Genomic DNA, 25000 nt, shown 5'->3' on the forward strand with positions numbered 1-25000 from the left:
AAAGAGAGCAGACCCTGCCTCTAGAGGCAGCGCAGCCATCTGCTTTGACCTTTCGGGTTGGGGTGAAAAAGGAAATAGAGGAAGAAAGATTATACTAATACAACTAAAAATGTTCAAATATTTGAATCGACTTAAATGTATAGTGTAAATGTATGTATAGTTTTTCTGCCGTCCATGAAGAAACAATTAGATATAAGATGTGCCGTTAATTTGTGTGTGCAGGCAGCAGCCAGTGTGTGGAGTCCTTGCTGACCCACGGAGCCGACCCGGACCACCAGGTGTCACACCTGGGCTCAGCGCTCTATGTCAGCTGCCTACACCGACAGACCTCCTGTTCAAAGGTCCTCCTGCACAGAGGTGTGTTGCGCACAGACACGCACGCACGCACACACACACACACACACACACACACACACACACACACACACACACACACACACACACCCCATATTGCTCATCTCAGTGCTCCAGGCAGAAAGGCAGTTTTGTGGGTTTTTTCAATCTCGTCTAATGAAATGGTTGTGACATTAATTCCAAGCAGAAAAAAAATAATCTAATGGAGGGCAAACAACAAGGAGCTCTTTTTGGAGACCTCTGCTCTCCAAAGAAATCTGCTCTAGGATTTAGCTAAAATGTCAAAATTCTGTCTTGATTTTATCCACAGTAGATAAAAAGAATCATAAAAATGCTTAAACGTCATTCAGTTCATTTATTGGTATCGTCTCTGTATCGTACCAATATCACATTGGCATTATATTGGTATTAGTATCATGTTGGTATCGCACCTTAATCGTATCAGTCTTGTACCCTTATTGTTTCAGTATCGTATCGGTATGATATTGGAATTGTCGCCAATTCCACTATCATGTCAGTATCATATCAGTATCGCTACTGGCCCTGCATTTATTTGACATGGGATCGATGCCAACCCTTGCCGTATCACACACATATTGAAGAAACTCATTCATTCATTCATTCATTTTCCATACCCGCTTAGTCCCGAGCTCAGGGTGACGGGGGTCTGCTGGAGCCTATCCCAGCTGTCTTAGGGCGAAGGCAGGGGACACCCTGGACAAGTCGCCAGTTCATCACAGGGCCACATAGAGACAAACAACCATTCACACTCACATGCACACCTACGGACAATTTAGAGTGTTAACCACTGCGCCACCATGTCGCCCTTGAAGAAACTCATCTTAAAAAATACAAGAGGCAAGAGGTTCATCCATCTAATCCCATGGCCTGTTTATTTGGCAGAGGACTCTGGTACGGCAACAGGTTTTCTTTTCCAGACAGACTTGTTTTAAGTTTGATGGACACGTAAAATATGTGGTGTGTCCAGAATTCCTTTGTGTTAATAAGGCACGTATGTCACTCCTGTCTTCACAGTGAACTGTTTGTTTGTTTTTTATCAAGGCAACCATTGAATTACTCCTCTCTTCAGAGTAGGGAAGGAACAAATGACAAATACTTTGTTACTTTACTGCAGTAGATATTTCAGGTATTCAGGTGCTTTACTTGAGTATTTCTTTTTCTGACTACTTTTTACTTTGACTCCCTACATTTGTACCCAAACGTCTGTATTTTCTATTACATTGGAAAAACACTGGTTACTTTTGTGTTTAAGTCTTTAAAATACTTCACTTATTCACTTATTTTTTGCAGTTGTTATGGCTTGAAGTGAAACTATTTTAACTCTGCTGCTGTGTAGTTCAATATATAAATGGAGAGGAGACAGGGGATTATTTTAGATTACCTAAGCCTTGGGGCTGCCTTCTTTCAGGCGCTAACGTCAACTTGGGCAAAGGGGCGGAGACTCCCCTGCACGCCGCTGCCTGGCGGGACTCGACAGACCAGGTGGTGGCATTGCTCGACTTTGGCGCCAACGTCAACCTCAGGGATGCCAACAACCAGCGCGCCCTGCAGCTGGCCCCCACTGGTGGACAAACCCAAATTCTACTAAAGTCGTTTGAAGGTAGTAGCTGTTGCAGTGTTACTTGTGGTTGCCGTTACCCTCAGCAGTGATTTTTTTTTTTTTTGTTCTTCCGACCACTGTAGATTCTCCAAGGAGTCTCTGCCAGTTGTGTCGGATCCACATCAGGGGTTGGATTGGTCAATCCAGGCTCAAGCTGATCCCTGACCTCCCCCTCCCCTCGTTGCTCACCGACTACTTGCAGCACACCTGGAGCAGTGGCTGACGGCGGCTGACTTCCATCAGACTTTATTTTAAACTCGGATGTGTATTTGTTCATAACAAAGTATCTCTCACATTTTCTGTTTACGTACAAATCGTCCAGTCGGGTTCACGTTTCATTTGTTTGTCGTAAGGACGGTCAGACCAACGTCCAGTCTCATTGTACATATCACCTTTTTTTCTAACCTGTGAAGCACCATCTATCCTGTACTGTATGTGTGGAACTACCAATAAAACTGTGATGATTGCCCACCAGCATGGAGTTTTATTCCATGTACAGGTACTTCTTTTCCAGTGAGAAATACATGTTGGGTTAATTGGACACCTTAAAGTTGACTTTCTGTGCGACTCTTGATGTATACAGTAGTCCAGATTGGACTCCACACGGAGATGTCTATATATCCCCAGTATGTGGGGAAGTGGACCAGGAAGTGGCCTCGGTCAGGCCTGGAGCTGGAAGAGTGAAGCTGCACAACTGGATATTGAAACCATATTTAGTAATGAGTACCAACTGGCTGCCTTTGTGTGGTATTATTTGTATCATTTCCACAGAAAAACAATTTTTGTTTGGTGTGTCCCTGCTGTCTAATGAGATGCCACTGGAAGTGGCCAGGGGTCGGCAAGTGGTCAACTAGGGGTCAGCCACTTCTAACTAGTCTACCTAGGCTGGAAAACGAAGCCTACAAGAATGGCGAGAGGGCATGTCACCTGCTCGAGTTAATACCTGCAGAACCAGCATACATACCTAAGACACAGGTGACTTTAAAAAAAATAAAAAAAATCTTACGTCACAGGCGCTATTGAATTACAGCACCGTCTTGTGGCAAGCTGGCTGACTTGGCAGCGACGTGCACATCACTTAACAACCTACCACGTAGCACACCTGCGCCACCACCTGTGCTTGGCATCCACAGGTCCGCGCGTCACGGAGGAACGTTGTTGTAATTTAGTTATTTTATCTTTTTCTTTTCCTCACCATTGTGAGACAGCGCCAGGTGTTTGGGGAAAGAAAAAAAAAGCATTTCGGATATTCGAGGCAGACTGACAGTGTTGTGGTGATTGACTTCAGTGAGCCGCGTCGACTCAACCCCGGCTGTGTGGCTCCTCGTTTTGGGGCTCAGAGTTTGCAGTCACACGGCGGGGAGCTGCTCCTGCGGCGGCGGCGGCGCTGGAGGTGGCAGTAAGGTTAGGAAGAGTTCGAGCAGTTAGCAGAGGGTGTATGCTGCTGGAAGTCACACAGGACGAGTGAGGTGTCTCTCCCCTCCACCCCCAGCACCAGCCACCATACAGAGCGGGAGCTCAGGAACACCGGGAGCCAGCTAGCCCGAGCCGTTAGCCGCCTGGCGACCCCCGCACAGTCGGCTAGCGCCTCATAGCCTAGCCTACTCCCCAGCCTCGCCACCACCTGACGGCTAAGCCACATTAGCTGTGGGCAGGTTCGGGGGTTGGCTTCGGCCACAATGAGGCTCAAAGTGGGCTTCCTGCTACGGAGTTTGCTCGTCATCGGCACCTTCCTCGGCCTGGTGGTGCTGTGGTCGTCTCTGTCGCCGAAGCCGCAGGACGGGGACCCCTTCGCGAGGCGGGTGAGTGTGTGTGAGACAGCCTCGGACACGGAACTGCGGTCCCCGCAGCCGCTAGCTCGCTTGACTCCGGAGACCGTTAAAGCTCCGCGGGGGAAAACGGGTGATGTGACGGCAGCAGGTCGTATCTGTTCCGACTTTAAAAGCCACCACTTGTTATCGTGACAAGCGCGACAGCCATTCTGTCATCAGCTGCCCGGCTAGCTCCGGCTAGCTCCCGGCGGTTGTCATGGAGATCGGCTCCTCAGCTAGCAGGCTAAAAATCATCGGTGCTTTTAAAGATTTGTGTAAAGTGTGTAAGTGGTGGGGATGTGGCTGAAAGGTGCGCTTCCCGCCCTCCCGCGGTTTAATACCTGTACACACAAGTTTCTGTTTACTCGTCCCGAGTGCAGGATGCACATCCGTGTATTTAGCCACAGCCAAGGCGGAAGTGTTTTTACAGGTACAGGTGGGCACCGTCAAGGGTTGAAAAACATCACGGAAGTCATTTTTGCACCATCGTCAAGGTTCATTTAATAAATTAAAATCTCCCCGTGAACATGCAAGTCCAGAGAGTCACAGCCATTAAGGATAATTATTTTTGGTTACTGTTTTCTTTCGACAAATCCGTAATAGCCTTAAACACTGGAACTGTGCACATACGCTGCAGTTTAAACATGTTTAAACAACTACTGGCTCTTTATAAACCAACCCTTTTTACATTTTTTAAAAAAAAGTATGCTGTAGCTGTTACTGGTTACAAGTTGTTAAAAGGAAATGACAATCATGAATAATGCGGTTTTACAAGGAAGTGTTTTTTATTGTTACATGGCTCTCTGCCAAGGGTTGTGTAATTCTAAATCCTCTCATTACAACTTGTGTGAATTTGGTGGTGGTCAAGTGTTTTGTTACCATTGCCACCTGACAGAATAGACAGCACTATCAACCTTTGTGTGGACGGGGCCAAGCAAGGCTCTTTGACCCACCTCCATGTGTTGTCCAATAGAGTGGTCTTACTTTATCGTTAAGTTGGGTGTGATTCACAGGGTGGAGGTTATCAGAGGCTGTTAGTTGACATCTGCAATGCCAAACTTTTTTCCCGTGCCCCTCAACACACACACACACACACACACACATACACACACACACACACACAGGATGATGGTCTGCTGCCCCGAGGAAACCCAGTCGACCAGTTCAAGCCTGTGGTGCCATGGCCTCACGTGGAGGGCGTGGAGGTGGACCTCAACTCTATCAGACTCAAGCACCATGGTGAGACTTGGAGCTCACTGATGGAGTGAAATGACCCGACTAAAGCTAACGAGGAGCTAGCACTCTGATGATGCTTTTATTCATTTTTTCCTTGATTCTTAAAAAAACAAACAAACAAAAAAAAAAATTGTCTGGGAAAAGAAACCTCCCAACTCAGTTAAGTGTGACTTTAACTCATTTTTTAATGTTAATTTATGTTCATTGTGTTGTTCTATCTAGTTCTTTTTCATCAAACCGGCATTGAAAATGCCATTGTATCAAAACATTCTGAACCGAACTCAGTCCCAGTTGTAGGAGTCAGGCGCACTGGCCATTCTGCAGTAAAAAGGAGGTTTTGTGTATTCATCCCTCCCAACATTGTCTCCTGTAGGAGGTGAGGAGCAGCCTCAGCATCCCGGTCAACAACCCAACCAGAAGGAGGTGATCCAGCGGCAGTATGCCACCTTCAAGACACACACGCATGCCTACAGCAGCCCTGTCCTGAAGAAGGGCATCCTGGGAAACTTGGAGCCCAAGGAGCCCGAACCGCCGGGTGTCCCTGGCGGTCCAGGGGAAGGAGCCAAGCCACTGGTCCTGGGCCCAGAGTACAAGGACTCGGTCCAGGCCTCTGTCAAAGAGTTTGGTTTCAACATGGTGGCCAGTGACATGATCTCACTGGACCGAAGCATCAGTGACATCCGCCACGACGAGTAAGTCACACAGAGTTCCCACCTCCTGTTGAGAACCATACAACACACTGGCTGACTGACTGAGGGATCCACCAGGGCAAAGGCTTCGTAACAGAAGAAAATCACTGGAAATAAAAATAAAAAGATAGAAATAAAGATACAAACACAGATAGAGATAAAATAAATGAAGATACAGATAAACATAGTAATTTATATATAAAATAATAATAATCCAATTTTCTATTTATTTTTATTCTTATTTCTTGGTGGTGTTATAACAAGGGAGGGCCAACCTGTCCTGAGCTGTAAGCTCTGCTCCAGAAACCACAGGTTAACCCCCTTTGAACCTCTCCCACCACTGAGCAGACACCGTTGCACAACCACACAGCTCACCACCGCAAGCAGTGTGTGTGTGTGTGTGTGTGTGTGTGTGTGTGTGTGTGTGTGTGTGTGTGTGTGTGTGTGTGTGTGTGTGTGTGTGTGTGTGTGTGTGTGTGTGTGTGTGTGTGTGTGTGTGTGTGGTTACAGCAGACTTGAGTCGGGAGGCTCCTCCAGCCTCTCCAGACCATTTAAAATTGCAAATTGTGCAACTGGTGGTTTTCTCTTCTAGCGTGTGAGCATGCAGCCGTGTTTATCTGCAGCCTGAGACATTACACAGCTGCACCTTCTCAGGCTGTTGAACCTCTGCCGTGTCCCACTGCCAGGTGCAAGTTCTGGCACTACGACGAGCGGCTGATGACCTCCAGCGTGATCATCGTCTTCCACAACGAGGGCTGGTCTACACTAATGAGGACCGTCCACAGCGTCATCAAGAGAACACCCAGGAAGTACCTGGCCGAGATCGTCATGATCGATGACTTCAGTAACAAAGGTCAGTCCTCCCGTAGTCACTTGTTGTGTGGCGCCACCTGCTGTTTAATGGTTGAAATATTCACCAGCAGACGGCAGGAAGCTCTTCGCTGGTGCAACAGTAACATTCATCCCCGTCCTTTTCTTCTAGCTCCACTGTCACAAATTGTATACAATCTCAGCCCTTTGTGATGGGGAGTGCAGTGAAACACAGACACACACAAACACAGACCCAACTCCAGTTCAGTACTGAAGCTATTTCCTGGGTTAGGGTTAATTAATAGAGTTTACTTAAAGTGGCAAAGCAACAACTACAGTAGTGACCAGAAGATACTGTAGGTACGAGTAGAACACCGGAATCAAGGAGTCACAAGGAAGCGGGAAGTCCGCACATGGGGAGCGAAGTTCTTCCCATAGGCGATTATCTATTCTAACCGAGAGACTGGTCAAAGATTCCTGTGAATCTGGTTCCTCCCGGATTGACAACTGATCTTTCATCTCCTCTGAAAGTCCCTTCAGGAACGCCAACTTCAAAGCGGTTTCGTTGAACCCGCTTTCTGCAGCCAAGATCTGAAAATCTATTGGAGAACTGAATGATTGACATGCAACCTTGCTTTAAAGTCCATCGTCTGCGAGCGTGAAAAGGCTAGTCGAAAAAACCCTCCGCACCTCGGCAGAAAAGGCTCGGCTGCGTTCGCTTCCCAAAGCGAACCGGCCCATTCGGCCACTTTATCTCTGAGGAGATTCACGACAAACGCTAGCCTAGCTCCATCGGTAAAAAAAAAAACGTACCTTCACGGGACCCCAAAGCGCTTTACATTGACCTCTCATTCACCCGTTCAAACACACATTCATACACCAATGGGTGGCTGCTGCCATGCAAGGTGATGCCTCGCCCCATTGGCAGCAGTTAGGGTTCAGTGTCTTGCCCAAGGACACTTCAGCATGTGGACAGTTGGAGCTGGGTTTTGAACCGCCAACCCATCCATCATCAATTCCTAGCCTGCTCTACCAACTGAGCCTCAGCTGCCCAAAAAAATGAATTTGCACAATGACGATGTAACATTCAATTTACATGTACTTACCTTAATCAATGTTATCGATTATTCAATTTACAGAAATTGAATGTTGTAACATTTAATTAATACATTCTGTTAGAAAACGGTTTTTACCTCCTAAAACCTTTTCTGGATGAGAAATATTGATAAAAATCAACTGATAATGTCACAAGAAAATCTGATTTTTCAAAATCAGATTAGCATAAAAACCTGACCTGATTGAGAAAAATGGATGTCATTTTTGGATTCAGCAGTGCAAAATGGTCCCAATTCAGCTGAAAAAACATTGACAATTTACAAAAAAAACATTTTTGTAACTCAGTGTTATTAGTCAGATTCTTATATATCAAACATTGTGTGTGTGTAGCCCACCTGAAGGAGCGTCTGGAGGACTACATCAAGCAGTGGAACGGTCTGGTCAAGCTCTTCAGGAACGAGAAGCGTGAAGGTCTGATCCAGGCCCGGAGCATCGGGGCCAATAAAGCCACCAAGGGACAGGTGATGGAGTAGCAGCAGTTTTTAACTCTCACTAATATTCGGCAGGTTCGCTTTTCAAAGCCCAGTTCATTGACACCCGGTCGGGCTCTGTGGTTTTCTCCCCAGGTGCTGATCTACCTGGATGCCCACTGTGAGGTTGGAATCAACTGGTACGCCCCCCTGGTGGCCCCCATCTCCAAAGACAGGTAACACACACACACACACACACACACACACACACACACACACACACACACACACACACACACACAGGCTTGGTACTAAATGTTTTGGCATGACGCCCAATTTTTATCCCACTTTCAGAATGACACTTTCCTTGATAACCTGTTTTAAAACCAAATCGAATAAAAAAACAAAAACACATTGTCGTTGGATTAGGTTGAGGTCACGACCAACAGTACCTCCACTGTCTTTTAACTAATACTGCCAGAGGCTCAGTTATTTAAGAAAGCTGAAACATTTATTAAAGGTGGTCATATAAGGGCTGGTACCATTCAGAGTGTTTTGGCACGATTTCCTCCAAATCCACTTTGTTTTACTGTCTTTTATCCTCCTGATCCACCTTCATGAAGTAAAACCACTTAAGTCCAAGAAGTTATGAATTATTATTATTATTATTATTATTATTATTATTGTTAAGCTTCTTATGATCCCATGGTTCAGGACAGTGTGCACGGTGCCACTGATAGACTATATAGACGGTAACGAGTATACCCTGGAGGCCCAGCAGGGCGGCGACGAGGACGGCCTGGCCCGCGGTGCGTGGGACTGGAGCCTGCTCTGGAAGAGAGTGCCGCTCAGCCAGAGAGAGAGGGCCCAGCGAACACACACCACGCAGCCTTACCGGTACACACACACGTGCACGCGCATGTGCACGTGCACACCCGCACAGGCCCAGCATGCTAACCATCATCCCTCTTGTGCTTGTGTCTCCATCTCCCACCTGCATCCACTTCCTGTCCATCATCCATCCCTCCATTCTCCTGGTCCTGCCTGGCTCCGCCCTCTCCTCCCCCCCTGTGTGTGTGTGTGTGTGTGTGTGTGTGTGTGTGTGTGTGTGTGTGTGTGTGTGTGTGTGTGTGTGTGTGTGTGTGTGTGTGTGTGTGTGTGTGTGTGTGTGTGTGTGTGTGTCCCTGCCTGCACGGCCCTGTCAGAACGGTGTGCACGGTGCCCCTCATTGACGCCATCAACGGGCAGAAGTACACGGTGGAGCCGCAGGGCGGCGGCGACCAGAACGGCTTCGCCCGGGGAGCCTGGGACTGGAGCATGCTGTGGAAGAGGGTCCCGCTGGGGGACCGCGAGAAAAAACGGAGAAAAACGGAAACAGAGCCCTATAGGTACACAAACCCCGCCCCGGGAACCGGCAGGGGCCAATCAGGGCGCCCAATCAGGCACAAAGACCGCCGCCACCGTAGCGCTAACACCTCTAATATGTGATATTAACCCTGCTGCTGACGCTCCTCATGTGACCTCTGACCCCTTACCTGACCTCCCAGACCCAAGGAGAACAGAGGGTTAACTTGGGCTAACTGAGGCTGTAAACTCGACTAACTGGGGCACTAGCCCACTAGAGAGCACGCTCAGTTAGCTCTCTGTTTAAATAATGAGAATGCTGGGGTTTTTTTTGTTTGTTTTTTAAAGGGGCACAAATGTGGGACCTTTTAATTGTAAAGTTTTCATATTTCTAAAACCAATGAGCTGCAGTCTGGCGGTTCACAGGTCCAAATCTGTCGAACTGGGTGCAGAAATCTTCGTCCTGCTTCTCTTTCGCTGATTAGCTGTGAAGCTAAACTGGGTGGTAGTGATTGTGTGTTGGTGACTCTTGAAGCTCCTCCTTCCCTCCCACCCTGACCCACATCACCATCTCATCCATCAGCTCATCTTCTCTTGTCTTTGTCTCCAACTAATAGCATGCTATGTTTTTTCTGCTTTCGGCAAATTGAAATGATGTCATTGGTTGTCATTGTTGCCACTGGCTGACTGTGTGTGTGTGTGTGTGTGCGTGTGCGTGTGCGTGTGCGTGTGCGTGTGCGTGTGCGCGTGCGCGTGCGTGTGTGTGTGTGTGTGTGACCTGCTCACCTGGCCGTCCACTGGCAGGTCTCCTGCGATGGCTGGCGGCCTCTTTGCCATCGAGCGAGACTTCTTCTTCGAGCTGGGCCTGTACGACCCCGGTCTGCAGATTTGGGGAGGGGAGAACTTTGAGATCTCCTACAAGGTAACCAGAGCCAGACCAGTGTGTGCTGACTGTTATGTTGCATCACTAACTACTGTACACCTACCTGTAGATCTGGCAGTGTGGCGGCCAGCTTCTCTTTGTCCCCTGTTCTCGTGTGGGCCACATCTACCGGCTGCAGGGCTGGCAGGGGAACCCCCCTCCTGCACATGTCGGCTCCTCCCCCACCCTGAAGGTAGGTTGACCTGCAGAGCTTCACACTGTGTCTCCCAGTGTCTCGCACTGGGCACATTTTTTATATATATATTTATATATATATATATGTATATATATATATATATATATATATATATATATATATATATATATATATATACATATATATATATATGTATATATTTTGCAGATTAATATGAATTTGTGACTTTAAAACAGTTTCTGCATCTGATGTATAATATATGTAATTCATACTCATAACTATAATGTAAGTGTTTATCAGTATTTATCAATGCTACAGTGAAAATGAGGCAAAATGTGAATATTAACAGTGCACCCTATAGATTTTCTACTTGCGCCCCTAAAATTTTAAGTTAGGGGACCCCTCTGTGCTCCTAGCCTGGAGCCCTGTTTTTGTCGGACCTGCCTTTATCCACAAGTTGGCAGCAGCTAAAACCACTGTCTCTGTCTTGATAGTAATAATAATAGTAATAATAACAACAGTAATAATAAACGTGTATTTGTTGTGCATATGTGTGTAGAACTACGTCCGTGTGGTGGAGGTGTGGTGGGACGAGTACAAGGACTACTTTTACGCCAGCCGTCCTGAAACCCTCACTTTGGCCTACGGGGACATCAGCGAGCTCAAACGCTTCAGGTAGCGATGTGCAGATCAGTACTAAAAGTCTAGTTTTAAATACTTCCGTCATGTGACATCATAGATATCATTAATAGCAACACAACCATGGTGATTTAAAAAAATATATATATACCACATTATGAGGTTTAAAAAATATATATATTTGATTAAACACTCAGTGCAGAGTCGCCCCTTCACTTGTTTTTTACACTGTGATTATCGGTGGTACAAGCCTGAATTTCACTTAGTATCAAATCGTAAAGGAAAATTGGTCAATAGCTCAATATTTATTTCAATTTTACTTCTGCCTGTTAAGTTAAAAGCAACAGGAAGCAGAATTAAAAACAAAAACAAAACAAGCTTCTATTCTTAAGGACCCTCCTCAGCTTTTTATTAGTATCTCTGTTTATGGGAGGCTGTGTTGTGTTGTGTTGACGCTGAGTTCCCACTGTCAGGGAGGATCATCGCTGCAAGAGCTTCAAGTGGTTCATGGAGGAGATTGCCTACGACATCCCGCTGCACTACCCGCTGCCTCCCAAGAACGTGGAGTGGGGAGAGGTACGCACGCATGCACGCACGTGGAGGGGCAGGGCCCTTTCTCTGTCTTTGCGGCAAAACACCTTGTGTTGTTCTCATTCAGTCTTCCCAACTTTAGCCAGTATTCAGCGCCCTCTAGTGACTTTTTATTCAGAGACGCGACAAATCCATCAACTTTTTCTGCTGCTCTTTTGCTGGACGTAAACCCACTTATTGTTCTTCTGACCTGAACGCCAATCATGCTGCAAAAAACCTCAAAAGAAATGTGACCCAACAACCTGTGTTGTCTATCAAATAGGGACTTTGTTCTTGTTCACCATGGTTCTGGGTTCTCATGTCGTACTAGTTGTTGCCGCCTCCTCCCAGTGGAGTCGACTATAAAGTTATAAAGAAAAAAAAAAGTTGCCTTATGTATAAAATGTGCAATATAAATAAAGCTGCCTTGCCTTGTCATTGCAGGCAATTTTTATTTATTTTATTTTTAACAACACTGTCGTGGTTGTTTTTGTGCACTCAGATCCGATGCTTTGAGACCAGCTACTGCATCGACAGTATGGGACACACCAATGGGGGCAGTGTGGAGACGGGACCCTGTCACAGGATGGGCGGCAACCAGGTGGAGCAACAGCAACGATGACGACAACAATCACCAAGACCACACTTCCTGAAGTTAACTGTGTGTGCGTGTGTGTGTTTGTGTGTGTAGCTGTTCCGCATCAACCAGGCCAACCAGTTGATGCAGTACGACCAGTGTCTGACCAGAGGACCTGACAACTCAGCCGTTATCATCACACACTGTGACCAGAACCAGAACACAGAGTGGAAGTATTTCAAGGTGGGAGAGACCAACACACACACATAGATAAACAGGATTGATTATTATTATTATTGTTATTATTATTATTATTATTATTATTATTACAGAGACAGAGATGATGATTTTAGCAGCTGCCATCTTGTGGATAAAGACAACTAGACAGATTTAAACACTTCAGACCTGCATGCAGGCTTTGCAGGACTCTACAGGAGCGCAATGGTGCCTCCTAACCAAAAAAAAAAATGGGTCCAAGTAGAAAATCTAGAGGGCACCACTGTAAATAATAACATTTTCACTGTACTACTAATACTCTAATACAAACACTTTGACAATAGATGCGGGAACTACTCAGTCAGGGCTTGTTTTGAAGTGGCTCTTATATTTGTCCTTTCTGTGTTTCCAGGATCTTCACCGCTTCATTCATATGCCAACAGGTAAACAAACAAACACTAAATAATCATCAACGTATTGTTGCGCTGCTAGTGTGATCATATATAAACTGAAAAGCCACACCAACACCTTCTGGAGGCCTTGAAGGATTCTCCACCATGGGAGGAGAAACAAACGAGCACCAATCAAATGACAGATTCTAAATGTCACATGGTGTCGGGTTGTTTCTCATTATTGGCCTCAGTCAGCGCAAGTCGCGCTGTATCAACTTAAAAAAAGATACAAATTCTTGTCTCTATTGTCAGACACCTGTAAAACTTGACTGTCAATCCCATTTACATGAAATATATATATATATATATATATATATATATATATATATATATATATATACACATATATATATATACACATATATATATATATATATATATATATATATATATATATATATATATATATATGTATATATGTATATATATGTGTATATATGTGTATATATATATATATGTATATATGTATATATATGTGTATATATGTGTATATATATATATATGTGTATATATATGTGTATGTATATATATATATATATATATATATATATATATATATATAAATATACATGAAATGTCATTTCATCTGACAAATACAAAAAAATTCAGATCATTTGAGTGTCTTTGAAAAGGTTTAGCTGCAACAGAAACAAAGTTAAAAATGGTTAAGTCATGATAAAAACAAAATAACTAACAAAAAAATAACTACAGTATCGGGAGTTCTTGTACTTGTTGTGCTCTGGATCCTCTGTTGCTGAGACACCCAGTCCCCAGCTGGATGCAACAAAACAAACCGAACCTTGAGACTTTAAACTGATTCTATTAGCACAGTGCAGAACATCACAGGTGCCGGAGGCATCCAGAAACTTTGTTCCACCACTCTATCACTCTGAGGGTGTCTCCATCTAGTGGCCGGTGGCGAGGCTCTTCTCAATTCCCCCCCCTTCAAGGTTTCTCTCTCGAGGTGGACCAAACAACTAAAGTCAAAACAAGTCTTTTATCTCTCTCTCTCTCTCTCTCTCCCTCCCCTCCTCCTGACGAAACTAGGAAAGTGTCTGGACCGCTCAGACCTGCTGCACAAGGTTTTCATCTCAGAGTGTGACACCAGCAAGACCACCCAGAAGTGGGAGATGAACAACATCATGGCCGTGTGAAAGAAGAAGAGGAGGAGAATCAAGAGGAGGCAGCCAACGCGACACATCCAGATCACAAGTTTACACTCCTCATCATCATCATCTTCATCATCATTACCACCACCGTCCAGTCAGTCAACTGACTTCTCTCCTCCCACCTGGTTGGTTCATCAACATCAACTAGCATCAACCACTATCGCCTCTATCAACACACACACACACACACACACACACACACACACGGGCGGAAGCGGGGCTTGCTTACAGGGACTGTCTCAGTTTGCAGCTCTCAGGTGTTTTTTGTTTTTTTTGTTTTGTTTTTTCAAAACCACCTCTCGACTTCACTGACTGGTGAAGTGATGTCACTCCAGACCAGCCTCCCTATTGGTGGATGGTTGGGCAGCCAGGTTGGAAGCAGCTTTGCTGCCGTGTAGCTGCACACTGTAAGTCAGGCCCCAAAGTGAACATCGAGTCCAGTTCCAGCTCAAAGCCAGAGATTTGGAGAGAAAGAGAGGAAAAAAGGCGTTAAAGCTAATTTAAATAAAATCAAATTAAATCATCTCTGTCCTCAAACAGTTTATGTTAATACTTTAAAGTGTCCTGAAGGAACAAAATTTAAAAACCTCAGCGGTGACAGCAAAATATAATAAGCGGACTCTCATTTTGACAGGAATGGCGTGGATGTTTGCTATTAGCAGTTTGTGTAAAAGAGGAAGCTTTTTGTCTTTTTCTTTTTTTGGTCCATATTTTCCCTCCAGTGGTTGCCGAGGACGACTAAGCTGCTCTAAATGATGTGACGTCCACATTAAACCAGAGTCAAATGGACTTTTTCAGAAAATGGGTGAATTAATTAAAGAAATGTCTTCTTAGTATTTTATTTTCGTCCCAGATTTCTTTTCCCGAGGTGCCAAGAGTCTCCATGGCCTGATCAACACAAACATGTTTTGTCTTAATTGTCCGCATGCGTCGGTAACGTCAGTTCTGCTGGGGTTTTTTTTTTCAATGGACTCCTGTTTGTTTTTCATCAATTTTGGAGGACATGCTTGAAAAAAAGGCTACAATGGATGGAGGGACGGACAAACACGTTGAATTAATCACTGAGATCGCACCGACCAGCTAACTGTGACTTCTGCTTGCCTGATTACACAATAATAATAATTTAAAAATTTGATTAAAAAAAATGTAGGTTTTTGAACAGAAGGGTGAGAAATATGCATCTTGAGGTGAAATGAGGAGGAATAAAGAAAATGATTGCTTATCATTTTTTTCCTTTTTTGTACATTTTTGTTGTTTTGTGAGAGGGCTCGGGGGGGCTTTTTGGTGTGCGGACGATCATGTATGCAATGTTTTGTACAATGTAAATAGATCTCTTTGTAAAACTGATCATGATGCATTCTGTGAAGGGCCTCGAATGACGTTAATATCTAACTTATAGAAGATGAGATTTAATAATAATAATGGCTTCACTGTGGACTGATTGAGGAAATAAAATACATGATTTTTTTTTATTATTACTCGGTGTGTTTATGTGTTGTATGTACTCGTACATTATTGTGGACCGACATACATACAAAATATAAAAGATCAAAATGAATTGATATGTCAGTGTTTAAATATGTATCTTCCTATCAGTGTATTATTATCAGTAGTAGTAGTGGTATGCTGAATAACACATATATCCTCGGCTAACAGAAATACACGAGCAACAAAAAAGATAAGCAGTAAACAGAAGTCATAATCAAACACTTAGCTTTAAAGTGGTTCATATTTGGATATTCCCTGAGTGAGCAACCTCTCAACTATTCCACAATTTCTCTCCACAAATTGAAGTACAAAAAGTTCTCTCAGTTTTGTGCCTACTGAAATGTTGGATGTTTTGATCACGAAAATTGTTTAATATCTCAAAGTCACGACACTTGGGTGATCTCGGATCAATACAAAGCTTAAATGAATTTATTAGTTTAAGCTTTTTTGGATTTATGATTCTATAAGCATTGCTAAGTTTTAAAAATCTGTTTAATCATATCACCAAAATGCCTTTTTAATTGTTTTAAATTCCGCTAAAACGTATCTATCAATTTCTTCTTTAAAGTTGCGTCTTGTTTACATCAACCGGTCTGATCATTCGGCTTACGAACTCGTGCTTGTTCCCCATTGGCTGGCGTCAGGACAAATTCCTTGACCAAAGACGTCACACTGTGTCTATTTCCGCCTTCAACAGCTCCAGTGTCGCTCCACACCGACGTTGTCTTCCCAGCAGTAACACAAGATCTGTCGTTCCGAGGGACAACAACAACAACAACAACAACAACTACAACTACAACTACTTTGTAGATATTTCTTGCTCAACGCACGTTTTGTTTTCTTATGTTTTTAAAATGGAGCGTCACATCCGGTTGGCTGCGTGTCTCTTTCTGTTGGTTGTGGCTCTCTGCTGTGCGTACGACGGTGAGTTTTGTGTTATTAATTAATGCGTTTGTTCTCTTCGTCACGAAAAAAAGCTCTTTAGTCACATGCGGTCCTCCCGCGCGTCACTTTGACATTTTTGCCGTGTTTGTATAAGCATTTCAATAGAACAGGATTTGAAGTTTAATCGTCATGACGTCACCAAACAAAAGGCGTCCAGAATCGTTGTTTCCTTCTGATTCTTTTTTGGTCCGCGTCCCTTACAGGAGACAGTGTGCTGCTGCGAGACGTCCAGGCGCTGACCTTGTACAGGGGGCGCTACACCGCGGCCCGGCGCTCCAGCCCGGTGCCTCACCTCCAGTGTGTCGGAGGCTCCGCGGGCTGTCACGCCTTCGTCCCGGAGGTGGTGCAGTGCCACAACAAGGGCTGGGACGGAGTGGACGTCCAGGTGAGAAAGTGGCACCTCTGGCGAGAGTATTCACCCTTTGTGCTGCAGTAAAAGTACACGCACACTCTTGTAAAAATACTGATTCAACTCCTTTACCCAAGTAAAACTACGTAAGTACAGGTTATGAAGTGAATGCTGAAGTATAAAGTAATTTTTATTTTTATTTTTTGCCATTATTGAAACAAATATATATATTTTTTAAAGGTAAAAGACAGAATAACTCGAACATCCGAGTTGCCTGAGTCTCCAAAAGCAGCAGAAAAAGTATTTTCTGAAAAAAGAAAGTTGCAGGGGTGGGGTGCGGTGGAGTGTGTGTGAGAGAGAAAACACTAAAATACATACCACGGCTCAGAGGTGGTAACTGGTGGGAAGGTAATCAGCTGTAGCTACGCAGTTGTGAACATGATCAGCAACAACGTCAAAAAGAAAAACAACAGGGAATATTAATTATTAATTTTTGCATGCAAGATGACATTGTTGGTAAAGAAAGAGGTTCATTCCTTTTCTCTTTAGTGGGAGTGTAAGACCGACATGGACAATGGGTATCGCTTCGGTCGCATCGAGGTAACCTGCGAGGGCTACAGCCACCCTTCCGACGCCTACATCCTGAAGGGCTCCTGTGGGCTGGAGTACACGCTGGAGTTGACGAAGGAGGGCCATAGGAGCAACCAGGACTCCTGGAGTTCCCACAAATCAGGTGGGTTTGAAGGTAGATACGAAAACGCTGTTTTAGGGGCCTCCTTCACACATGACAACAACTCTGGGGTCCTCTGGTTTGTCTTCAGGTCTGGGTGACGCTGCCTCAGGGTTCTTCAGCAGTTTCTTTGGAAAGCAGGACCACCGCCACCACCAGCAGCAGCAGCAGCCGAGCCACCAGAGCTCCTACCCGTCAGGAGACAATGATTCTGGGAACGTCTTGGTGATTGTGGTGCTTCTCCTGTTTGCCTTTGGCATCTACAAGCTGTTCCTCAGCGGGAACGCCTCCCACAACGGATCTGACCATGACAGCTACGCCGGCTACCACAGGGATAATAGCTATGGTTCCACCACAGGACCGCCCCCGCCGGGATTCAAGCCTGACTACACAGGTAGCACGAAGCAACAGCGGACCAATCCCGTGTGGATAAGATGTCGGAACCATGTTCGATCTTTCTGGCTCTTCTGCTTCTGTGTTTTCAGGGTCTGCGGGTCCCAACCCAGGCTACGGATTCCAAACAGACTACACTCAGTATCAGCAGTACCCAGGCGGCCGAGCTGCTAACAACACGGGTGGCGGCTTTTGGACCGGCATGGGGACCGGAGGCTTACTGGGATATATGTTCGGCCGGCAGAGGTCAGTGCAGAGATCAAAATAGAGTGTCGGAGATGTGATGTTTTGTCCGTACAGAAATTGTGAGTCATGGATGTTGTGCATCTTGTTGTTACAGGAGTCAACCTCTTGGGGGCTACAGCCACCATGGCTCCCATGGCAACACGGCCAATTATGCTAGACCTTCCTCATCTTCAGGAACTCGGACTGCTTCAGGTATACACTAGCTAACGCCACACAGTAAGATCGACACTTACACTGCTAGCACTAGCATTCTTTGCTGATGATGGGTGATAACACAAATTGTAATTTAAAAAGAGTTCCCCACTTGTCTGCCCAAAGTTAAAACTTAAAGCTAAAGCCCTTTCCCTTCAACTGAATAACCTTTGTGAATAATCTTTTTTTTGTGCTTTGAATTGGATTTTTGTCTGACATGTCACCATATTATATTTACACAATATTTTTTTAATTTTATGAGTTATTTATGATCCAAGTCCCTATTTTTCTTAATTTAACACATCTTGGAATTTTGTTTTTTACATGTTTTATTTGTGATTTCCAGCTGATTTTGTCACCTATCATAACCCCTAAAGGATAAATTTAATTTACTTGCGGCAAGACACACACGTCCCATCCGCTGCTGGCACTAGCACTGTCCGTTAAAGTTGTGTGATAACACACGAATTGCGTGTGAAAATGAACTAACACCATGTGCAGACGTGGCTGTTACACACCACTGAGTGTTTCGGAGACACAAAACATAGACCGCTTGTATTATCGTTCTTATTTTGCCCGTAATATTGATTCTGATTAAGTTTGTTTTTTTTCCTCACCAGGTTTTGGAGGGACTAAGAGAAGATAAAAGCAGGTGACAAGGGATTTGGCACTGTTGAATTGTAAGCGAAGATGGTCAGCTGCCCAGACTGTAAGACGACTTTTCTCTAAAGTTATCTGTTCTCCACTTTTAGGAAGCACTGTTTTTTTTTTTGTTTTTTTTGTTTTTTTTAGTTTTAACCATGTTGATGATTACCAGAATATAATGTGACATGATTTGTGTGACTGGTTTATTTTTTACCTTTTAAATTCTGCTTGAATTTAATCAATGATTTATCATCATCTCATTGAGGCCCTGCATACGCTGATGGTGATAATGTTGTGAAGCTTATTTTGAACACTGACGCTTTGGTAGCTAATGGAAAAAAAATAAAACTCTTTCAGTTCACACATTTGACATAATTTGGCGCCGCGTCTGGTCTGCTTAAGATGTTTTTGACAAACTTCTAAATTCAGGGATCACAAGATTAATAAAAGTTACATTTTGCCTTTACAATTATCTATATGCATAGAAGCACTTAAACAAATTAAATATTTATCCAAGTTTTTCTTAACGTGCTTTATAAATTATTTTGGCGAACTATTAAAAAAAAAAAAATACACAGCAAAAAAAAAACAGGTTAATAAGCAACAACGTCTGGTTATAAAATGTGTACAGCTAGAAAATGAAAACACGTGACATTAACTTGTTTCATGCTCTGAGAAATCATTTTAATGTATTTACTACACTTACATTTTCAATATTACTACATTTTCCAGTCGACCTAAAACACAGCGGCGACGCAAAAACTTCACTCGACGTAAAAACAAACAAAACCAAACGAACTACAAGATCCATCTTCCAGCTCAAGGGAGCTGCGACCAATCAAATCATCCATTTTTGGCCGTGTGACCGTTGGACCCGGAACAGAAACAACAAGAACAACAAACTATAGCTTTGACTCTTTGACCGACTACAAGTTTTCCGACGGAGCTCGTATTAATTTTCCCAGATGATGAAGTTAGCTTTTTCTCACGTGTCACTCGCGTTCGTGCTCATTGTCGCCTTGGCGAACACGGGCCTGTTCGAGCGCGTGGCGGTGGACCTGTCCTACGAGCACTATGCCGAGCAGAGAGTCGCGAGCCTGCCGCCCTTCCTGGCGATGCCCTGCAACTGCCTGGTCAACGTGGCCTACGTCATCTTGGGGCTGTACTGGCTGAGCTGGCCGCGCGCGGCGGGCGAAGCGGCTCGGAGCCGTTACGTGCGGCAGGTCTTCGCCCTCATGGCGCTCTTCTACGCGCCAGTGCAGTGGACGCGTTTGGCGTCGTTGCGGCGCGCCCCCGCCGTTCTGGACCAGTGGCTGACGCTGCCGATCTTTGCCTGGGTGCTCGTGTGGATACACTACGTGGAGCGGCTCCGGAGCCCAGAGCGGAGCGGCACGAGGCGGCGCGCGAGCTTCGCGGGCTTCGCGGCGTCGCTCGAGGCGGTCTCTGTGCTCAGCTACGGCCTGGCGCTGCTGCACGAGCGCGGCTTCGATGCGGCGCTCGTCTTTCACGTGGCCCTGGCGCTACACAGCGCGGTGCGCGTGCAGCGCGCGGCGGGCGACAGCCGCACGCTTCGCTACCTCCTGCTGGCGGCGCTGAACTGCGGCGGCTTTGTGGCGCTGAAGCTGCTGGACCACTGGCTCGCGGACCGGTTCTGGTTTTTCCGGCGGTTCACCGGACACTTCTGGTCCAAAGTGTGCGACGTGTTGCAGTTCCACTTCAGCTTCCGCTTCCTGACGACGCTGACGCGACATGCGGAGGTGTCACGACAACGGGAGTGAGTGGGAACTGAGGGGCGTGTGGAGTTCACACCGTATACTGCTGAATTAAACGTACCGATACCTGTGAAAAAGTATAAGTACTGATTCAATTACTTCACTCAAGAAAAAGCCAGAAAGTCCCGTTTTGTAAATGTACTTCAAGTTTTTTTTTTTTCACCATTAGTTAAACAATACATTGGTTGAGATATATATATACATATACATATATATATATATATATATATATATATATATATATATATATATATATATATACATACATATATATATATATATACACATATATATATATATATATATATATATATATATATATATATATATATATATATATATATATATATACATATATATATATTAAATAGATAAGTGAACTAACTTGAACAGAAATGTTTATATTTTTTTAAACACAAATTTAACCAGCATGTTTTTCCAATGAAAGGACAGATATGTGTTTGCTAATGTAGGGAGTCAAAGTAAAAGTCATTTGAAAAAGAAGATACTTAAATATAAAGTACAGATACCTGAAAAAATATACTCAAGTACAGTCACAAAGTATTTGCCCATTGTTATTTCCCAACTCGAGAACTAAGCAGCATTAAATAATACATCTCTGCATTAAGACTTAAAGATGTTGGGGTATTTAGCCACAGCTGATGTTATTGTTACTTTCATGCTGGAATAAAATACTAATTGATTATATTTGGAAGCCTTTGGGTCTCAGGTCAGGTTTTGCATCTGTGAGCTGACCAAAAAAGGAAACAATAGATGAAATTGGGATGGATCTTGGTATGTCTGAAGGTATTTGTCACATGTCCAGTGGGGTGATGGCGGTGAGGACGGGGTCAGAAGGCAAAAGTTTTCTCCTGGTCCACAGCAGGGCCAACCCCGCCTGCCTGAAGTCCTCGTGGGAGCAGTAGATCAGTGGGTTCAGGCTACAGTCCAGGTATGACATCACCGATGACAATGTCCTGAGCCAATCAGGCGCCGGCGAAAGGTCCATCCTGCCCAGCAGAATCAGCTGGTGAAGAAACAGAGGCACTGTGGGTTTTAATGGATGGTCGCGTCGGTCACATGTATTAAAGTGTATTAAACGTATTAAAGTTGAAGTACTTGGAGTACCTCGGACACCACAAAGGGCGTGTAGCACAAAATGTATGAGGCCACCAGCAGGGGGGTCACGGCAGACAGGTCAGCTTCCTCCTCCCTGCTGCCAACAAGGAGACATACTGTAGCTACGAACGTCAGCAGAACCAATCTTTAGAGAGATTCTTTCACCTGCGTTAAACATCAAACATCACCCACCAGACCACCAGAAAACACTAAACTCATTTTAAAATTGATTTTTAGAACTAAATCCCCAGAAAAGTTTTATATTCCCAGCATGCCATCCTGGTACCATATGTACTGCTGTGTCTCAGCTCATGCTGATTGGCTGATGCAGCCTGATCAGTGAATCAGCATCACGTGACTTACAGAGACATGATGGGAAGTGACACTACTTTTGGCGTATGCACTGGATGAGCAACTCCACTGAAACTAATTGGATCCTTGGGGTGTGGTTTATACATCTACGTTTCATTTGTGCGTACATCATTTCTGTAAAATATCACTTTTGTAATCTTTGCAAGAGTTATTATTATTATTTTTTTTTTTTTTGCATGTCGAGGCTCACATGCTTCAATACATAAATACATCCCAAACCAAGGTATCACTGAGGTAGATCTGACGTTGGTCCGCAACCCACTGGAGACAAACAGGAGACTTAACGCTTGATGTGAATCACCTGGTAGGGCCACAGCCACAGCCAGAGGCCCTGAACAGGCAGCAGGAGGTGATGAGCAGGAATGGAAGGAAGACACAGATGGAGAAAGCACAGAGGATGTAGAGTGACATGTCTGAGTAGCTGTTCTCCCAGAAGACAGCGCAGAGCATCTCGGCAGGGTCGTACCTGCAGCAGAAAGTTGAACATCATACAACATATACTGCACATCATAACCAAACAATTTGAATATACAACAATAACTTATGCTTTTTTTTTTTTCTTTTAACATATTTGTGACTTGATGGTTGGCCAGATTTTGTTGTTGTTGGAAACAAGACACTTAAAGATAGAATGTAATGTCACCCTGACCTCTGACCCCAGGCCATTCAAAACTGAGGTCTACTGATATAGTCACGATTATTATTCACGTTTAACATTGGTGAAGATTTTCCTGTTCTCTAATTCATAGGAAATTGGCAGGCCAACTGTTTCGAAGGTCACACTGGAAATATTGAATAAATACAAAGGACTACAGGAACAATTAGGAATAACAGTGAACACAGTCATTTAGACGATTCAGGCCACGCCTCCTGTGTGAGTCACGATCTCACACTGTGGACACCCCAAAGACACACAGAACGTACCTGATCCAGGCATAGACCACGGGGACGATACCAAACACCACGCCGCTCAGCCAGGAAGCCAAACACCCAGTGGCGAGGACCAGGAAAACAGGACTTCCTGTGGAGGCCACGCCTATCAGCTGCTGCAGGCAGAGAATGGCTGCGAGGGCCAGAGAGAGCACGCCGTCACATTGTAGTTTGACAGGAAGGCGTTTTTTTGATTTGTCTCGTTAGTTACGATCAAGCTTGAACTTTGCGAGGGTACACGCGCACGGCTCTCTCCTGTGTTTTGGACTGGATGACTGCAGGGGGGCGCCACTAGCCGGCAATTTTGGAGCGCTCGTACCGATGCTCCCGATGGACGAGCTGATGAAAGCAAACTTGAGCAGGCTGACGACCTCGCACCACGGTGACCTTTGACCCCCCGTCAGCATGGCCAGGAAAGAGCCGGAGATGATGAGGGCGGAGCATCCTTCAAGACAGGTGTGTGTGTGTGGGGGGGTTTGTCGTGAGAAGATAGTAAACATGTGGGACACAAGAAGGTAAGCAATGTCATGTGAAAGTCATGTGACACAGTGATGGTGGTGAGTCATACCGAAGTCAGACAAGGTGAGACTGAGAAAGGGCAGCCAGTACCGGCAGCACAGCCTCCCTCTGCTCTGGAGAGGAGCAGATGTCAGTAAAAGTAACAAAGCACAGCATTTTTTTTCCATTAATGAAACAAAACAGTGGTTGAGAACTTTGCCAAAAATAAAAAGTTGTGACAGAATAATCTGGACTGGACTGGTCAGAAGTCAGCGTTGCGAATCTCAATACTGTAGTTTTCTGTCTTTTTTAACTGCAGCACAACGAAGCTGTAATCAGTAATAGTTCTGACTAGTGACTATTATTGGATGATTGTTTGATGTTAACACTTTTGATAACAATAACCAATGTAATACGTTGAACAGAGTGACGCGAAAGCCAAGGTACTCTAAAATAATCTCTCTCTAAAATATAATTAACTATTATATTAAACTACATAACAGCAGATTTCAAATAGCGCCACTTCAACACAGGAACAACTACTACAGCAAATACTAAGTGAAATACTTTGAACACAACTTGTATAATTTAAAGACTTTTAAACCTAAAAAAGTAACTAGCATCTTACCATGACCTTGACCAGCAGGACCAGGCTGTTGGCGGTCACGCCAACCGTTGCCTCCAGGCCCAGCAGCGCCACCAGCAGCCACTTCTCCGCCTCCGGCCACCAACGCTCTGCAGTCACTGTCCCGTTGAGCCCGTTGCTCACTGAAAGAGAACAACGTCAGTCACAGACTTCAGCACAGCAACAAAAAGACTTCCATTTTCCCCTCATTAATATACCAATCAATCATCAATGTATGTGTTTAAAATACAATATAAAATAAAACTATTTTTTATTACACTTACTCTTAAGATGGATGAGCCTTCAGTCGTCTGGTGATTACAGCAGCAGCGACTGGGTGTCGTCTCCTTCAGCTGGTTGCTCAGAGAGAAGTGTCATCAAAGTGGCGTCCAATTAAAATCCATCTGCTCTAGTTGAGCTAGTCAGGAGGTTTCACTGGTGAGATTCAGCATGTCCAGGTTAGTCATGCTGAATATTTCTGTCAACAATACACTGCTAATGCTTCTAGCATCATCATTTTGATGATGATGATGATGATGATGATGATCATCATCATCATCCATTCAAAGGAACACAAGTCTGCTCAAAGAAGACCTGAGACCA

The 25000-nt window shown here is 44.6% G+C and overlaps 5 protein-coding genes and 2 long non-coding RNA genes across 14 annotated transcripts in view; 4 read left to right on the forward strand and 3 right to left on the reverse strand.

Moving 5' to 3' along the window:
- The window catches only part of LOC142903263 (ankyrin repeat and SOCS box protein 5-like), a 5780-nt gene extending 3331 nt beyond the window's left edge, over positions 1–2449 (forward strand). For all 3 annotated transcript variants that reach the window (XM_076048814.1, XM_076048813.1, XM_076048811.1), the window contains exons 5-7: positions 223–357; positions 1784–1975; positions 2059–2449. In XM_076048814.1, coding sequence (XP_075904929.1) covers positions 223–357; positions 1784–1975; positions 2059–2198 — 467 coding nt within the window. In that variant the 3' untranslated portion in view covers positions 2199–2449. The remainder of the gene's footprint in view (positions 1–222; positions 358–1783; positions 1976–2058) is intronic.
- The window catches only part of LOC142903286 (uncharacterized), a 153891-nt gene extending 137998 nt beyond the window's left edge, over positions 1–15893 (reverse strand). The window contains exons 1-5 of one of the 4 annotated variants that reach the window (XR_012929216.1): positions 15802–15893; positions 10378–10547; positions 7973–10271; positions 7816–7875; positions 5700–5818 (exon numbers count right to left, since the gene is read on the reverse strand). This is a non-coding gene — a long non-coding RNA (uncharacterized LOC142903286). Of the gene's footprint in view, positions 1–5678; positions 5819–7815; positions 7876–7972; positions 10272–10377; positions 10548–15801 lie in introns of those variants that run through there. The other 3 variants (XR_012929217.1, XR_012929218.1, XR_012929219.1) reach the window with 3 other exon arrangements.
- Positions 2935–14728, forward strand: galnt7 (UDP-N-acetyl-alpha-D-galactosamine: polypeptide N-acetylgalactosaminyltransferase 7). 2 transcript variants are annotated; one of them, XM_076048797.1, is made up of 15 exons: positions 2935–3777; positions 4911–5025; positions 5396–5714; positions 6398–6564; positions 7968–8098; positions 8204–8283; positions 8762–8944; positions 10196–10313; positions 10384–10506; positions 11030–11145; positions 11583–11685; positions 12182–12280; positions 12371–12499; positions 12885–12915; positions 13972–14728. In XM_076048797.1, exons 1-15 carry the CDS (start codon positions 3655–3657, stop codon positions 14076–14078), a joined length of 1944 nt encoding a protein of 647 aa, XP_075904912.1. In that variant the 5' UTR covers positions 2935–3654; the 3' UTR covers positions 14079–14728. The 2 variants fall into 2 exon arrangements, with proteins under 2 accessions (XP_075904912.1, XP_075904911.1); XM_076048796.1 differs by lacking the exon at positions 8762–8944 and adding an exon at positions 9253–9435 and having other exon boundaries at positions 2943–3777.
- On the reverse strand, positions 3148–5015 carry LOC142903288 (uncharacterized). Its single transcript, XR_012929220.1, has 2 exons — positions 4893–5015; positions 3148–4860 (listed from the first exon to the last, which is right to left on the reverse strand). It is a non-coding gene; the product is annotated as an uncharacterized LOC142903288 (long non-coding RNA).
- Positions 15894–16248: 355 nt separating the features above from the next.
- On the forward strand, positions 16249–19456 carry saraf (store-operated calcium entry-associated regulatory factor). 2 transcript variants are annotated; one of them, XM_076048847.1, is made up of 8 exons: positions 16249–16505; positions 16730–16911; positions 17425–17608; positions 17697–17999; positions 18091–18244; positions 18339–18436; positions 19057–19088; positions 19347–19456. In XM_076048847.1, the coding sequence occupies exons 1-7, from the start codon at positions 16436–16438 to the stop codon at positions 19080–19082; spliced, it is 1017 nt and encodes a 338-aa protein (XP_075904962.1). In that variant the 5' UTR covers positions 16249–16435; the 3' UTR covers positions 19083–19088; positions 19347–19456. The 2 variants fall into 2 exon arrangements, with proteins under 2 accessions (XP_075904962.1, XP_075904961.1); XM_076048846.1 differs by having other exon boundaries at positions 19057–19456.
- Positions 19457–19723: 267 nt separating this feature from the next.
- On the forward strand, positions 19724–21048 carry tmem187 (transmembrane protein 187). The gene has a single exon (XM_076048848.1). It carries the CDS (start codon positions 20047–20049, stop codon positions 20857–20859), a length of 813 nt encoding a protein of 270 aa, XP_075904963.1. The 5' UTR covers positions 19724–20046; the 3' UTR covers positions 20860–21048.
- Positions 21049–21667: 619 nt separating this feature from the next.
- On the reverse strand, positions 21668–24864 carry LOC142903306 (violet-sensitive opsin). Its single transcript, XM_076048859.1, has 8 exons — positions 24834–24864; positions 24401–24540; positions 23843–23906; positions 23594–23719; positions 23269–23407; positions 22646–22810; positions 21982–22069; positions 21668–21880 (listed from the first exon to the last, which is right to left on the reverse strand). Exons 1-8 carry the CDS (start codon positions 24862–24864, stop codon positions 21668–21670), a joined length of 966 nt encoding a protein of 321 aa, XP_075904974.1.
- Between the last annotated feature and the right edge of the window lie 136 nt (positions 24865–25000).

The sequence above is a fragment of the Nelusetta ayraudi genome, unplaced genomic scaffold (assembly GCF_046127955.1).
Source record: "Nelusetta ayraudi isolate G7.1 ecotype Tasmania unplaced genomic scaffold, CSIRO-AGI_Nayr_v1 ptg000109l, whole genome shotgun sequence".
Lineage (NCBI taxonomy): Eukaryota > Metazoa > Chordata > Actinopteri > Tetraodontiformes > Monacanthidae > Nelusetta > Nelusetta ayraudi.

What these genes read in the sequence shown, in the direction of transcription:
- galnt7 (XM_076048797.1), top strand. Translation starts at nt 3,655, where the DNA reads ATGAGGCTCAAAGTGGGCTTCCTGCTACGGAGTTTGCTCGTCATCGGC. An exon ending in ATAAAGCCACCAAGGGACAG is followed by an intron (nt 8,099 to 8,203) that starts GTGATGGAGTAG and finishes TTTTCTCCCCAG; the next exon opens with GTGCTGATCTACCTGGATGC. An exon ending in CACACCACGCAGCCTTACCG is followed by an intron (nt 8,945 to 10,195) that starts GTACACACACAC and finishes GTCCACTGGCAG; the next exon opens with GTCTCCTGCGATGGCTGGCG.
- tmem187 (XM_076048848.1), top strand. Translation starts at nt 20,047, where the DNA reads ATGATGAAGTTAGCTTTTTCTCACGTGTCACTCGCGTTCGTGCTCATT.
- LOC142903306 (XM_076048859.1), bottom strand. Translation starts at nt 24,864, where the DNA reads ATGACTAACCTGGACATGCTGAATCTCACCA. An exon ending in GTGGTCTATGCCTGGATCAG is followed by an intron (nt 22,811 to 23,268) that starts GTACGTTCTGTG and finishes TTTCTGCTGCAG; the next exon opens with GTACGACCCTGCCGAGATGC. An exon ending in CGCCCTTTGTGGTGTCCGAG is followed by an intron (nt 21,881 to 21,981) that starts GTACTCCAAGTA and finishes TTTCTTCACCAG; the next exon opens with CTGATTCTGCTGGGCAGGAT.
- saraf (XM_076048846.1), top strand. Translation starts at nt 16,436, where the DNA reads ATGGAGCGTCACATCCGGTTGGCTGCGTGTCTCTTTCTGTTGGTTGTG. An exon ending in TATATGTTCGGCCGGCAGAG is followed by an intron (nt 18,245 to 18,338) that starts GTCAGTGCAGAG and finishes TTGTTGTTACAG; the next exon opens with GAGTCAACCTCTTGGGGGCT. An exon ending in AGGAACTCGGACTGCTTCAG is followed by an intron (nt 18,437 to 19,056) that starts GTATACACTAGC and finishes TTTCCTCACCAG; the next exon opens with GTTTTGGAGGGACTAAGAGA.